The sequence below is a fragment of the Garra rufa genome, chromosome 9 (genome assembly GCF_049309525.1).
Source record: "Garra rufa chromosome 9, GarRuf1.0, whole genome shotgun sequence".
NCBI classification, from domain to species: Eukaryota; Metazoa; Chordata; class Actinopteri; order Cypriniformes; family Cyprinidae; genus Garra; species Garra rufa.
The window spans coordinates 25,189,632-25,203,617 of record NC_133369.1 but is presented as its reverse complement, the minus strand read 5'-3'; the positions used below and the strand labels follow the sequence as shown (position 1 = coordinate 25,203,617).

Genomic DNA, 13,986 nt, shown 5'->3' with positions numbered 1-13,986 from the left:
TGAGCAAATGAGAGCTGTGAAAAGTGGAAAAAGAGGGAGAAAAGAGAGAAACCGATAGATGTAGAGAGAGTGAAGGAAGGGGAAGAGAAGGTGACTAAGTTGAGGCACCATGTGGAGGCAGAAGCTCTTACGGATGATTCATCCATGTGAAGGAGAACAGCATGTGGCTGCTGCTGCCACCCAGCGGCCAAACGCGGACCGACGGCATCGTACAAGTCCACCGGAACGTTTTCACACATGAACTGAGAAGTAAAAGACAACATTTTCATGCACTGTTCTTTTTCTCTACCGTTTTTATTCAGATGAGTGAAACACTTTCAGTTACAAAAATGACTTTAAATGAACAACACTGTACAATGAACAAGCGAGTTATTTGTCAACTATTTTTTGGTTTCAGAGATAATTACACCAAAAGGCTAACCTGTCACCATAGGGAGAAAAAGAGAGACACAAAGGACAGAAGAGAAGAAGGAACTGCTCAACTCAAGTGAGGAAAAAAAAAAAGGAACGATGGAAAGGGTAAAAACATGACAACGTACATCAACAAGCAAAACAGACGCACGCATTCACGCACATATCCACACTGCCAAAATAACCGCATTCTCTCCAATTTTAGCGTGTAAAATACGTGAACATATGAACGCACAGACAATAATGACGCACCCACGCACTCTCATTTACGCACCGAGTGAGCAGCGAACATGAAATCAGGGAGAAGATTCAGGGGACAGATTAACACCACTAACCCCCAGAAAACGGAAACAAAAATCATCACAGACATACCAAGTCTTTTCTTTAAGATCATCATCATCACCATGAAGGTTTGTCCCCAAGTAATGAATAATTAAAAATATACATTTCATCATCTTCATCGTATGTTACTTTGGATAGTTGAGGTTATACCTTCAGAAACTGGGTTGCTAGGTGACCAGGAAATGAGACAAAAGAAAACAGCTGCGGATGTGTTCGTGTAGCTCTTTGGTTTAACTAGACGTGTTTAAGTTCTTTGCTATTTTTAAAAATCTTTTTAAACACCTTTGGACTGAAGCTGGTATATATTTTTCTTTTTTTTTAAATGTATAATAGAAAGAGAGAGTAGATAAAACAATTAGAGAGTAAAATGAGAACGAAAAGACTCACATTTGCAGTTCTCTTGGTCAGGCCTTTCACCAATTTTAGATTGTTACTAATGAATTGATCGAAAACCGCCACGAATCAAACTCAAGGATTGCGTACGTGAGTTTAGGGAGCGTGTGTGTTGTGTACCGTCTCAAAATGGCGTGTTGCTTTGGTATCATTCTCTAGAGATTCACGCCACTGAGAGACTCGCACTTTGAACACGCTCCCTTACGCTGCGGCTATAACTTGCATATCAACATCGTTAAGTTTTGAAGACGTCCAGAACTGCGCCTGACTGTAACGGTAAGAAGGAAAGCTTTAGAGAAAAGGTAACGCAAGATTAAAAGGGTTCCCCTTATGTTCCTCTTCAACATCTCCCGCGTTTTAAGACATAAACTTTTGTCACCTAGCAACAACAGTCACCGCCCGCTCTTCAGTCACCTATTTGACTTATATACATACACATGCACAATAACCGTGTACATATATGAAAAGTTGTGTGTATGTGTCCTGCCCTGTGTTTGGTGACTGGAAAAGTGGTTCCGGAGGCCGAGGAAGTTCGGCAAGGGTCATTCCGTGTCAAAGCGAACAAACTTCAAAAACTTCCCTGGCTCAAATTTTTGATTTTGATTTCTGAAGAAAGAATATTTACTGAGTAATCCACTATTTTATAGAGGGAGGTCAAAATGGCAATTTTCACCTGAGCTTCAGAGTCAAGTTATGGGGGGTAAAATGACTTCAGAAAGATGCCAGCATCATAATGTTATTTTTACATAGAGATTGGTAAGTTTATTAGTAAAATTTGTTGACTTAACAATCTTTGTTACATTATGTGCCAATGGTGACCATTAAACATGGGGAAACAACACTTTTTTACATCTTCTCCAAAGTTTGCATGCTTGTAACTCAAGAAGTTTTAAAGATATTGTTTTAGATATTGGGTCTTAATACAATGCTAATTTAAAATAATTTCTTCTTCAGAAATTGTTCTTTAATAAACTAAGTATCAGCTGTATACAAAGTAACCAACATTTGCTTTTTGACCACTAAACATGGGTAATATTCAACAATCTGGTCATGGAGCCTCATTGAGATCCCCATATCTCAGGGATTGAACGATGTAGGGCCTTGAAATTGAAGATTCCAAAAGAAAAGTTTATTAACAACTAAAATCTAAAATCATATTGCAATATCTTTAATACTTCTTGAGTTATAGGCATGCAAACGTTGGGAAAAAAGAATATTTATGGCACAGGTATATTCAGTGCAGTTGTCCTGGCAGAAGGAAACGAGATACATAGTTCTTCAGACATTCCTCTTCAAAAGAAAGAAGTATAATATTTTTGCAAACTGACTCACATTTAGTTTTGGACCACTGAAAATGTGTACTTTTTAACCATTAAAATTCCAATATCTTTGGAATTATCTCCTAGGGCCTTAAAAATAAAGATGGCAAAAGGAAAGTTTGTTAAGACCAAATATTTAAAAGGGCATTAGATAGCTTTAATACAACTTCAGTTATATGCATGCAAACTTCGGAGGAAAACCTGAGAAGTGCTGTTTCCCCATTTTTAAATGGTCACCATTGACACCTAATGCAACAAAGATTGTTAAAGTCAACAGATTTTACTAACAGACCTACTAATCTTTGCGTACAAATAACATTATGATGCTGGCATCTTTCTGAAGTAATTTTTACCCCCCTGTAATTTGACTCTGAATCTCAGGTGAAAATGGCCATTTTGACCCCCCTCTACAAAATAGTGGCTTACTCAATAAATATTCATCCAAGACATTTAATATTTTGGCTTTCATCACTATACATGTCTATATTTCTGTAGAATCAAAAGTTTGAGCAGAGGACCTCTGGTTGAGTTGACACGGAATGGCCTGTAAGTGTTTTCATCTTTATAACGTCCGATCAAAACACTTTTCCTCAGCCCCTACTGACAGATCTGTTTTTAAAGCATTCATCTATTTGGTTTGTCATTAAGAGAGTATAAGAGGTATTAAGAGGTATATGAGGAACTATCTCTCTTCTACACCCCCTAACCAGGAGACAGATCAACGGACACGCTACGAAATAAATACAAAACAAAACAGGAATAGAAATCGGACGAAGAGGAGGAGGAGGAGTGAGGCAGAGAGCAAGAAGAGAGGAAGATGGAGCACTGATACATTTCCGCTATCATACAATACATACATTGCGCTGTATTTTCCCTCCAAGTCCCTCCATCTTTCCTCTCCTAAAGTTTTTGGTTTTGTAGCTGTTTAAAGCTTTCAGGTCAAGGCTCACGGCAGCACTGCGCTCGACGCCGTCACACACGCGCACGGTAGCCATCACGACAGTAACCATAGCAACACCATCAGAAACATCAGCAGTGGTGAAACAGGTACGTACAAATACATTGCACGTTCCTATAGAAACGTATCCCTTTTAAGCATGGCAGTGCGTGCTTTTGCTCTGGAAGGTTACTTCAGCTACCGAAACATTTGAGCAGAAGAAACACAGTGCTGCTTTTTTCCCCTGATAGGTTTCCCCCCCACAGGCTCTGTCCAGTAAGGGACAGCTAAGAGGTCGAGAAGACAAGTTGTCCGCCCCCCACGCCGTCGATTAGCGGCCGGTCCTTTAGGACCGACGGTTGCATTTGTCGATGGATTTGGTTTGAAAGGTCGCCTTGGCAAAGGAAGTTTACATTTGAATACAATCTGGTGCCTCAAACACACCCACTACAAAACAGCATTTGGAATATATTAAATAAATAATAATATTAATAATAAAAAAAAACCTTGTTAAGAAAATCCACAAACGAGCAAGAGGAGCATAAATAGAGAAATCAATTTTTAAAAACGGGGGAGGAAGAAAACACAAAAACCCGAAAGAGAGATAGTGTGAATTTTTGGTCTAAGTAAATATCGAGATTTTTTTTTCTTTTCACAATGTTTTTCTTCCATACATTAGCAATTAGTAAGCATTATAACATAGATCATTTACTACAAAAATCTATAGAAGCACTAACCGACCCATTCGGACTATACGGTAACGCAGAGAACTGAGTTCATGTATCCATCCCTCGTTGAACCTGCAGCGCTCGCCGACTACAGATTTCAGCACGATATAAATACAACGGTAAGGTGGATGAGAGCGTGTAAGTTGTTGCGTATGTGATATTTGGTTCTCTTTAAAGCTTGTTTATACTCGACTTTGGTTCTTTGGATGTACTTGAGCGTGTTTATCCTGGTTTCTTATCTGTTGAGCTGAATTTTCACAGTATTGTTTCAACCACCTGATTAGAGTCTCTAACACAACTAGATAGGAACAAGTAAGGAACGTAAAAAATACCTTTGAATGAATACCTTTTCCCCGAACGAAAGCACACAGATCTACACACACGGCCGAGAAGTCCCACAAAACGGACAGACGCAACGAAAGACCAAAAGTAACAACCCTCCCAACCCCCAAACGAACCCGAAACATCTTTTTCAGATGAGTCCAGTGAGGTCATCAAAGATCCCGCCACCCAGGACCAGGAAGAGTTTGAATGACAGGAGGCAGACGTGGATCCCTTGCTACATGGTTCTGGGTGACCTCAGTCCAGAGATGTGTGAAGGGATACTCTTTTTCTGTACAGGCTCCTCCATCGGTTTTTGGCTTGGTTTGTTTTTGGTTTTCCTTTCTGGGAAGTTTGGCTGGCTATGAAGTTTTGCTTCCTTTTTTGGCTTGTAGAAGAAGCAGAGAGCCCCATGTTTCAGAGCGGCCTTGATCTGAAACTGATCGAGTATGAATGAATCGCTTTGGTATTCAAAAGGGAGAAAGTGAGTGACGAGGGCATGAAATGGAATGAGGAAGGATACAAGCACTTAATTATCAAGAGAGAAATGAGAGTATTTACACTTAACTCGAAGCGTGAAAGCTAGAGAGGAGCTTGGTCTCACTTTTATTACACTATACGACATTCATGTCATCGGACAAACAAGTGCATCAAGCTATGCAGTGCTAATATGATGAACATCAAAGACCCAATCCTCTCTATATGCTCGATAAGACATGGAATGATGATGATGATCGTATGTGCTAAACATTACAGATGGAAAATCTGCTACTTCTGAAGAAGAAAAAATAGACATGAATGAAGAAGAACCAGAGAACTGGCTCGATCATATTTAACATTAAATCATAAAAAACATAATGGAAAATGATGTGATTGCATGGCAGATATGACAGTGAGCTCAGAGATGGATGGATTGTTGAAACTGGGTCTGGTCCTGGACGGTTGGCTATTTACAGGTCTTTTGGATAAAGCTTTTCCATCCGTATTTTTGGTGTTTGTTTTTGGTATTTGAGATTTTGGTATGCTTGTATTTTTTGTCATATTTTTGAGTCTCTCAAAGTTCCTTTATACTTTTTGGTATTCTCCACGTTTTGCTTCAAAGAGTTGCAAAAGTTCTATAACACAGTAAGTTTGTTGTTTTTGGTGCTCAAGGATCTCCTTTTGTCCTCTTCTCACTGTACTACATAGTTTTTTTTGGTTCTCCTTTTATGTATTTGGCTGCGTCCTGCTAAGCCGCGTGGTGTTTTTTTGGTTTAGTTTTCCCTCCTCTCCTCGTTCTTTCTCTTTCCACTCTGTCTCTCCATCTCTCCCCTCTTCTACTCTGTATATTTTTGGCATCAGTAGAGCGGGAGAGCGGAAGAGAGAGAGTGCGAACTAAAGGAAACGAAAGAGAGCGAGGGGATCAAGAGATGCTTTGGTTGACAGGTAAGGTTTCATCTCCTCCTTCTCCTCCTCCTGTGATTGGCCTCGGGCAACGTCACTCGATTTTCGCCCCTCCGATCGAGTGTGGGCTGTGTAGCAATTCGCCGGAAGAGCAGGAAGAGATGGGGCTCGAGCAAGGGGAGGGACTCATGCCGCCTGTGACAGGAAATGAGGTTTTGGCAAGAGCTGAACCGCCCAATCCCATGCCGGTGCCTGCTGCCATAGGCAACAAAGAGGAGTGGTTAAGGAAGAGGGAAGAGGGGAGACCTGCTCCTTGGCCTCCAGAACCACCAATTAACACCTTGCTGCTGCCCTCAAGACTGGAAATGGGCAGCTGGCCACCACTGGCTGCCAGAGCTGTGAAAGAGACACAGTATTACTCACAAACATCAACAAAACTAACTTGCTATGCACTTGATGAACACATGATGTGAGAAAAGGATAATAGGAGTGGAATGACGTAAACAAACACTCATACAGAGAGGACACGGTAACACATGACTGATATGAGGTGGCAAAGTCTCTCTCGGCCTCCCTTTCGCACAAACCTTGGATAGTAGCAAGTGGGTTGCTGCCAAGAAGAGCTTGGTTCAATCCTGTGTTAACTCCCCTCAGTGTATTCCTGAGTCGCACAAACGAATAACCAACCCACAGAAGACACGGACAGAAACGGAAAACAGAAAGGAATACAGGGAAGAGGAAGGGAAAAAGAGAGAACATTTAGAAGCATAGTTAAAGGGTTAGTTCACCCAAAAATGAAAATTTGATGTTTATCTGCCCCCAATGTATCCAAAATGTAGGTGACTTTGTTTCCTCAGAAAAACACAAACGAAGATTTTTAATGAAAACCGGTGCAGTCTGCCAGCCTTATCATGTGAGTGGATGGGCACCAAACCTTTAAAAGTAAACAAAAACATGCACAGACAAATCCAAATTACACCCTGCGGCTCGTGACGATACATTGATGTCCTAAGACACGAAACGATCGGTTTTTGTGAGAAACTGAACAGTATTTATATCATTTTTTACCTTTGATACACAGCCACGTCCATCTCTCCTGAGCACGAGTTTGGCATCAGTCACGTCACATGTGCACGCGCTCTGTCGTAGAATACGCAAACGCCGGAAGCGATCTGTCGCATGAATACGACACTCATTGTTTCAACAGTGCACAGAGATTGTGGGTATAGCGGCTATTCAAAATGGTAATTACTTGCGCGTATCCTGATTGTTTAAACCGATTTAAAGCTAAAAGATTACGTTTGCTTGCACAAACTCATCCGGGACTTTTCACTGATTTCCCCTTACGGCGTTTGCGTATTCTACGCCAGAAGCGCGTGCACATGTGACGTGACTGATGCCGTGCTCATGACAGATGGACGTGGCTGTGTATCAAAGGTAAAAAATGATATAAATACTGTTCAGTTTCTCGCAAAAAACGATCGTTTCGTGTCTTAGGACATCAATGTATCGTCACGAGCCGCAGGGTGTAATTTGGATTTGTCTGTGCATGTTTTTGTTTACTTTTAAAGGTTTGGTGCCCATCCACGTCCATGATAAGGCTGGTAGACTGCACCGGTTTTCATTAAAAATCTTCGTTTGTGTTTTTCTGAGGAAACAAAGTCACCTACATCTTGGATGCATTGGAGGTAAGCAGATAAACATCAAATTTTCATTTTTGGGTGAACTATCCCTTTAAGAGCTGGAAAAACAGTGCAAGAAGACATGTCTTTGCAGAGTAAATATGGCTTTTCTTGTTGTACAATGCAGGCCACACACCAGCAGACCTCAGTGATGCATCAGCGTGTAACAATCCTTACGCTAAAATGTAGTGGGATTTGACCAAATCTTTTGAACCAATATGCAAAATCGCTGAACAAATACACAAAGAATGACCACACTTAAATACTCAGAAATGTAAATAAAAAAACTAACAAAAATGAAAATAAAAAATGTAGAAATATATATTTTTATAGTATCAAAACAAATATATAAATTATAGTGCAAATCTATTCATAATTTTTTTTTCACGATTTATGTTGCAGCCTTATGTTAAAACTGCTTTAAATGACCTTTTCCCCCACATCAATCTACACTCCATACACCATGACAAAGCACAAAACTGATTTGTGACAACTTTGCAAATTGATCAAAAATAAAACACTGAAATAAGTACATTGCATAAGTATTTATACCCTTAACTCAGAAGCTGAAGCAGACCTTTACAACCTAAAGTCTTTTAGGTATGATGTGACAAGTTTTGCACATTTGCATTTGGCAATTCACCCTTCACCCACTCTTTACCTCTCAAGCTCTGTCAGCTTGGATGGAGGCAGATGCATATTTTCAGGTTTTTCCAGAAATGTTTGATTGGATTTAAGTCCAGGCTGTGGCTGGGCCACTCAAGGGCATTTACAGAGTTGTCTATGAGCCACTCATGTGTGCTTAAGGACACTGTTGGAAGGTGAACCTTCTGCCAAGATTGAGGTTCTGAATGCTCTGGACTAAGTTTTCATTTAAGCGATCTCCATATTTTGCTGTGTTGAGCTTTCATTCAGTCCCTCTTGCTGAAAAACCCCATAGAATGAGGCTGCTACCATCACACTTTACTTTTGGGATGCTACTGTTCAGGTGATGAGCAGTAGCAGGTTTTCTCCATATATAATACTTGAAATTGAGGTTCGTCAGACCAGAGAATCTTGTTTCTCACAGTCTGAGGGTCCTTTAGGTGCTTTTTTGCAAATTCCAAGTTTGTTTCATGTGTCTTCACTGAGGAGAGAATTGAGTCTTGCCACACCACCATAAAAGCCCAGATTAGTGGAGTGTTGCAGTGATGTTTGCCCTTCTTTAAGTTTCTCCCATCTGCATATATGATCATGGAGCTCAACTAGAGTGACCATGAGGTTATTGGTCACCACTCTAGCCAAAACCCTTCTCCATCAATTGCTCAGTTAGGCTAGGAGGCTAGTTCTAGGAAGAGTCTTGGTTGTTTCAAACTTCTTCTGTTAAGGGTAATGGAGAGTACATGCTTCTGTGCCCCTTCAATGCAGCAGATTTTTTTCTAAACTCTACCCCAGATCTGTGGCTTGTTGCAATCCTTTTGACCTCAGAGCTTGGTTTTTGCTCTGATATGCATTTTCAGCTGTTAGACCTTTTATTGAGGGGTGTGTGCCTTTCCAAGTCATACTCATGAATTTGCAACATGTTAAAGGGATAGTTCACCCAAAAATTAAAATTTGATGTTTATCTGCTTACCCCCAGGGCATCCAAGATGTAGGTGACTTTGTTTCTTCAGGAGAACATAAACAAAGATTTTTAACTCAAAGCGTTGCAGTCTGTCAGCCAAATAATGGCAGTGGATGGATTTGTTCAAACCGATTTATTGCTAAAAGATTACGTTTGCTTGTGCGAACTAATCCGGTGACTTTTCACTGATTTCCCCTTACGGCGTTTGCGTATACTACGCCAGAGCGCGTTCACATGTAACGAGCCGGATTATGAGCTCGTGCTCGGCACAGTTGGACATGGCTGTGTATCAAAGGTAAAAAATGATGTAAATACTGTTCAGTTTCTTACAAAAACCGATCGTTTCGTGTCTTAGGACATCAGTGTATCGTCACGAGCAACAGGGTGTAATTCGGATTTGTCTGTGCATGTTTTTTTTTAACTTTTAAAGGTTTGGTGCCCATCCACTGCCATTATTTGGCTGACAGACTGCACCGCTTTGAGTTAAAAATCTTTGTTTGTGTTCTCCTGAAGAAACAAAGTCACCTACATCTTGGATGCCCTGGGGGTAAGCAGATAAACATCAAATTTTCATTTTTGGGTGAACTACCCCTTTAACTTCACTCGAAGTGTAGTAACATCTACAAGCGATATGAATGCCTCTGAGCTAAATTTCAAGTGTCCCAGAAAAGGGTATGATACTTATGCAATGGAATAATTTCAGTGTTTTATTTCTAATAAACTTGCAAGTTGTTACAAACCTGTTTTGTTCTTTGTCATTATGGTGTATGGAGTGTAGATTGATGTGGAAAAAGTAATTTAAAGCAGTTTAACATAAGGCAGGAACATAACAAAACGTGAAAAAAGAAGGGGTATGAATACTTTCGCAAGGCACTGTAAATAAAATTGATAAAAGTAATATTTACATGTAATATTTTAGAAATTGCAATACTATTAATTATAACAAATTCTATAACAATAATTATAATTAATATAATGTATTTAATTGCTCATAATATATAATAATAGTGCATCTATCACCATATACAATTGTCAATTTACCAGAATAACCTAATCCACATTTTCCTATACTTGACAATGACAAATAAGAACACAGACTCTGCTGGTTGTATTCACCTCAAACTTGCAGCAAAGTCAGTGATGTAGTTAGAAACGTCACCATTCTTTTTATGCCATGAACTGCGGATGACAAAACCACACACACAATAATACATTGGCACACAAACACTGCAGTTACCTACATTTGCTGAGCCACAGGGAGTAAAAGGTGATGAGTATGTGCTGAGTGGATGTGTGTGTATGTGTGTGTATGTGAGAGAGAAATCAACTCACCCTGTGCTCAGACTTAGTGTACTGTGAGTCGGCGGGGCGGGGCTGGCATCACTGCGGGGAGGCGGGGTTACAGGAGATGGTGCAGAGCTTAAGGAGGGGCCGCTCGGGGTCAAAGGGCAAACTGATGACATAGTGGTCACTGACAGAGGGAAATAATAAGAGATAGAGCATCCATCATATATATATATATATATATATATATATATATATATATATAAATTACATAATTGTATGTATCTGATCAGCAGATGTCAACTTGTGCACCCTACCTGCTGTGCCGAGACTGCTCACTGTCTGCGATGGTCCCTGACTGGACATCTGTAAGGAAGATGCGGATATGATGTCACAGGTCAAAAGGGAAACATGATGGACAGAGTGTAACGGAGGGTGAAAAGGAGAGAGGCTACAAAACTTCAATTAAACACAATTTTCCTCTAAAAGAATTAGTAACAGAGGCTGAATCCTCTTGTAGTATTATGACAACGACAGTGAACTAGTTGTATAAATTGGCTATGAAGATATGATATATTACAGATTAAAATGCAAAGCAATGCAGGACGGGTGAAACAACATTCAGGAGTAAATGATATATGCATCATTATGGGAGTGATTATTATCGTCTGCTCATGCAGGAGAAACTATTAGTGTTGTGGCACAGGGTGGTTGGAGATGGGGGTATGGGCCAAGGGAGCAAGCCGGGTCGTACCATGTGCGGGCTGTAGCAGGGGGGTTTGTGCGAGGTGGGCTGGGGTTGGCTGGGCAAGGGAGGGGTGGCACTGGAGGGGTTAATACGTTTCTCTTTCTGTCGGCGGTTGCAGAACCAGACGCGGATCACCTCCTTCTCCATGCAGAGCTTCTCGGCGATGAGCAGGATCTCCTCTGAGGTAGGCTTCTGGTTCTGAATGAAGAAAACACAGGTTTAGGATGGGATTATTTGAGGACATTCATTTCAGAAGCATTTAGTTATATGTGACCCTGGACCAGAAAACCAATCATAAGGGTCAGTTTGTTAGGATAGAACAATATTTGGCTGAGATACAACTATCTAAGAGGGCAAATAAAATCTAAATATTGAGAAAATCACCTTTAACGTTGTCCAAATAAAGTTCTTAGCAATGCATAAATAAAAAATTAAGTTTTAATATATTTGCAGTAGGAAATTTACAAAATGTCTTAATGGAACATGATCTTCACTTAATATCCTAATGATTTTTGGCATAAAAGACAAATCTATCATTTTGACCCAATATAATGTATTTTTGGCTTTTGCTACAAACATACCTGTGCTACCTAAGACTTGGTCCAGGGTCACATATAGTACTGATCAAAAGTTTGGGGTCAGAACTTAACAGAACAGAACTTTTCTTAAGCAAATAGAAATGTTTCTTGAGCACCAAATCAGCATATTGTTTTCTGAAGAACACTGAACACCAGAATAATGGCCACTGAAAAATCATCTTTACTATCACATGAATAAATTACATTATAGAAAATATTCAAATATAAATTTGTTGTTTTATATTTTACTAACATTTAGGAATATTACTCTTTCTACTGTATTTATAACCAAACAAATGCAGCCTTGGTGAGCATAAGAGAATTCTTTTGAAAACAAAACAAAAAAATCCCCAACCCCAAACTTTTAACTGATAGTCAGAGCTGGGTAGATTACTTCCAAAGGTAGTTAGTAATGTAATCCATTACATTACACCTTTTAGGTCATATAATCAGACTACTTTTAGATTACATTACATTTCTCTATTAAATAGGAAAATATTGTACCATATAGATACAACGAGTAAGAAAATATATTCCATTTGTTGTTACCAACAACAGAAAGTGCATTGAACATTATATTATGTCATGATTTTCCAAAACTGGGTTTGTGAAGGAACATCAGAGAACTCATGAACATGCAAATGTAATACTTCATTATTAAATTATTATAATATATGCTATTTTAGAAAGGAAAATGTAAAGATGAAAATGAGGAATTAGAGAGAATCAATACATTTTAAATAAATCGTTGCTGTTGTGTAAATAATATGTAATCCATAAAAAAGTAACTGTAGTCTGATTACAAGTATTTGAATCTAATTTAATCTGATTACAAGTACTTAATTTTTGGAATCTGATCACGTAATCCAGACTACATGTAATCAGTGCATACCCAGCTCTGCTGATAGTGTATGTTGTGCAATGGATTTGTAATCATGTGTTCTGACCGTAATGAAGCTGCGTTCCAGAGCGACGCGGACGTTGGTCTCAATGCTGGTGCGTTTCTTCCTACGGCGACCGGGCAGGCCCTCAAACCCCAGCGAGGGAGAGGAAAGAGCACTGGGGCTTGGCAAGGTGCTGTCCATCGACATTGTTTCTACGTAAACCATTAAAAAAATTATTTTTACTAATTCAAATGCAATGTCACATTTTTTAAAATGTTATTCTTCAATAATGATGTGGCTTAAATGCCACTTAAACTGTAGTTTTAATGTATGTACAGAACATGTTTTTAAGATTGAAAGGAACTTAAAGGGACAGTTCACCCAAAATGAAAATTGTCTCATTTATCCTGTATGACTTACTTTCTTATGTGGAACAAAAAATCAAATATTTCGGAGAGTGTTGAACAAAAAATACAATTGAAGTCAGAAGGAACTTGATCTGTTTAGTTGCCAACATTTTTCTAAATATCTTTTGTGAAAAAATAAAGTCATACAGGTTTGGAACAAAATGAAAATTTTCAGAATTGGGTACACTATCCCTTTAAGCACAAGGTATGATTGACAGCTATAACTCTAATCTGCAGCTGTCTGTGGTGGTTACCTGCGTCAGTCAGCCACTTCTCCAACAGAGGTTTGAGTTTGCACATGTTCTTAAAGCTAAGATTGAGTGCCTCGAATCGAGAGATGGTGGTCTGACTGAAATCATTCCCATAGAGCTTCCCCATGGCCAATCCAACATCACCCTGTAGAGGGAAACAGAGACCAAATGTTATTATACAGGGAAAGTCAATTCTTTTGAGTGTGCATGTGTGTTTGAGTATGTACCTGTGTGAAGCCCAGTTTGATTCTTCTCTGTTTGAATGTGCGGGCAAATTGCTCCAGTTCCTCCAAATCACTGGGCTCCTCAGGATGAGGGGTCACAGAAGTCACTGTGTTCACGCTGCTCTCTGCAACCTTCTCTCTCTGCCACGAACCAGACACACAAGACCCGAACATGAGTGTCAGATGTAAATATAATGGGAGGAGAACAGCAAAGACATACACTAACGTTCAAAATTTCTTTTATGCTCAATAAGGCTGCATTTATTTGATCCATAATACAGCAAACACAGTGATATTGTGACATATTATTACAATTTAAAACTTTTTTTCTGGCTTTTAAAAGTTCAAATGTCTTTTAAAATGTTAATTTACTTATGTGATGGCGAAATGTGAAAGCTGAATTTTCAGTATCATTACTCCAGTCTTCAGTCACATTTCCTACAGAAATAATTCTAAAATGCTGATTTGCTGCTTAGGAAACACTCCTATTA

The 13,986-nt window shown here is 39.4% G+C and overlaps 1 protein-coding gene across 1 annotated transcript in view; it reads right to left on the bottom strand.

Annotated features, from left to right (window-relative positions):
- Positions 1 to 297: 297 nt before the first annotated feature.
- pou2f2b (POU class 2 homeobox 2b) overlaps positions 298 to 13,986 on the bottom strand; it is a 54,328-nt gene continuing 40,639 nt past the window's right edge. The window contains exons 9-17 of the mRNA XM_073847724.1: positions 13,499 to 13,636; positions 13,275 to 13,416; positions 12,677 to 12,825; positions 11,158 to 11,349; positions 10,721 to 10,769; positions 10,452 to 10,590; positions 10,236 to 10,298; positions 6,422 to 6,495; positions 298 to 6,230 (exon numbers count right to left, since the gene is read on the bottom strand). Of these exons, the coding sequence (XP_073703825.1) occupies positions 5,929 to 6,230; positions 6,422 to 6,495; positions 10,236 to 10,298; positions 10,452 to 10,590; positions 10,721 to 10,769; positions 11,158 to 11,349; positions 12,677 to 12,825; positions 13,275 to 13,416; positions 13,499 to 13,636 (1,248 nt within the window). The 3' untranslated portion in view covers positions 298 to 5,928. The remainder of the gene's footprint in view (positions 6,231 to 6,421; positions 6,496 to 10,235; positions 10,299 to 10,451; positions 10,591 to 10,720; positions 10,770 to 11,157; positions 11,350 to 12,676; positions 12,826 to 13,274; positions 13,417 to 13,498; positions 13,637 to 13,986) is intronic.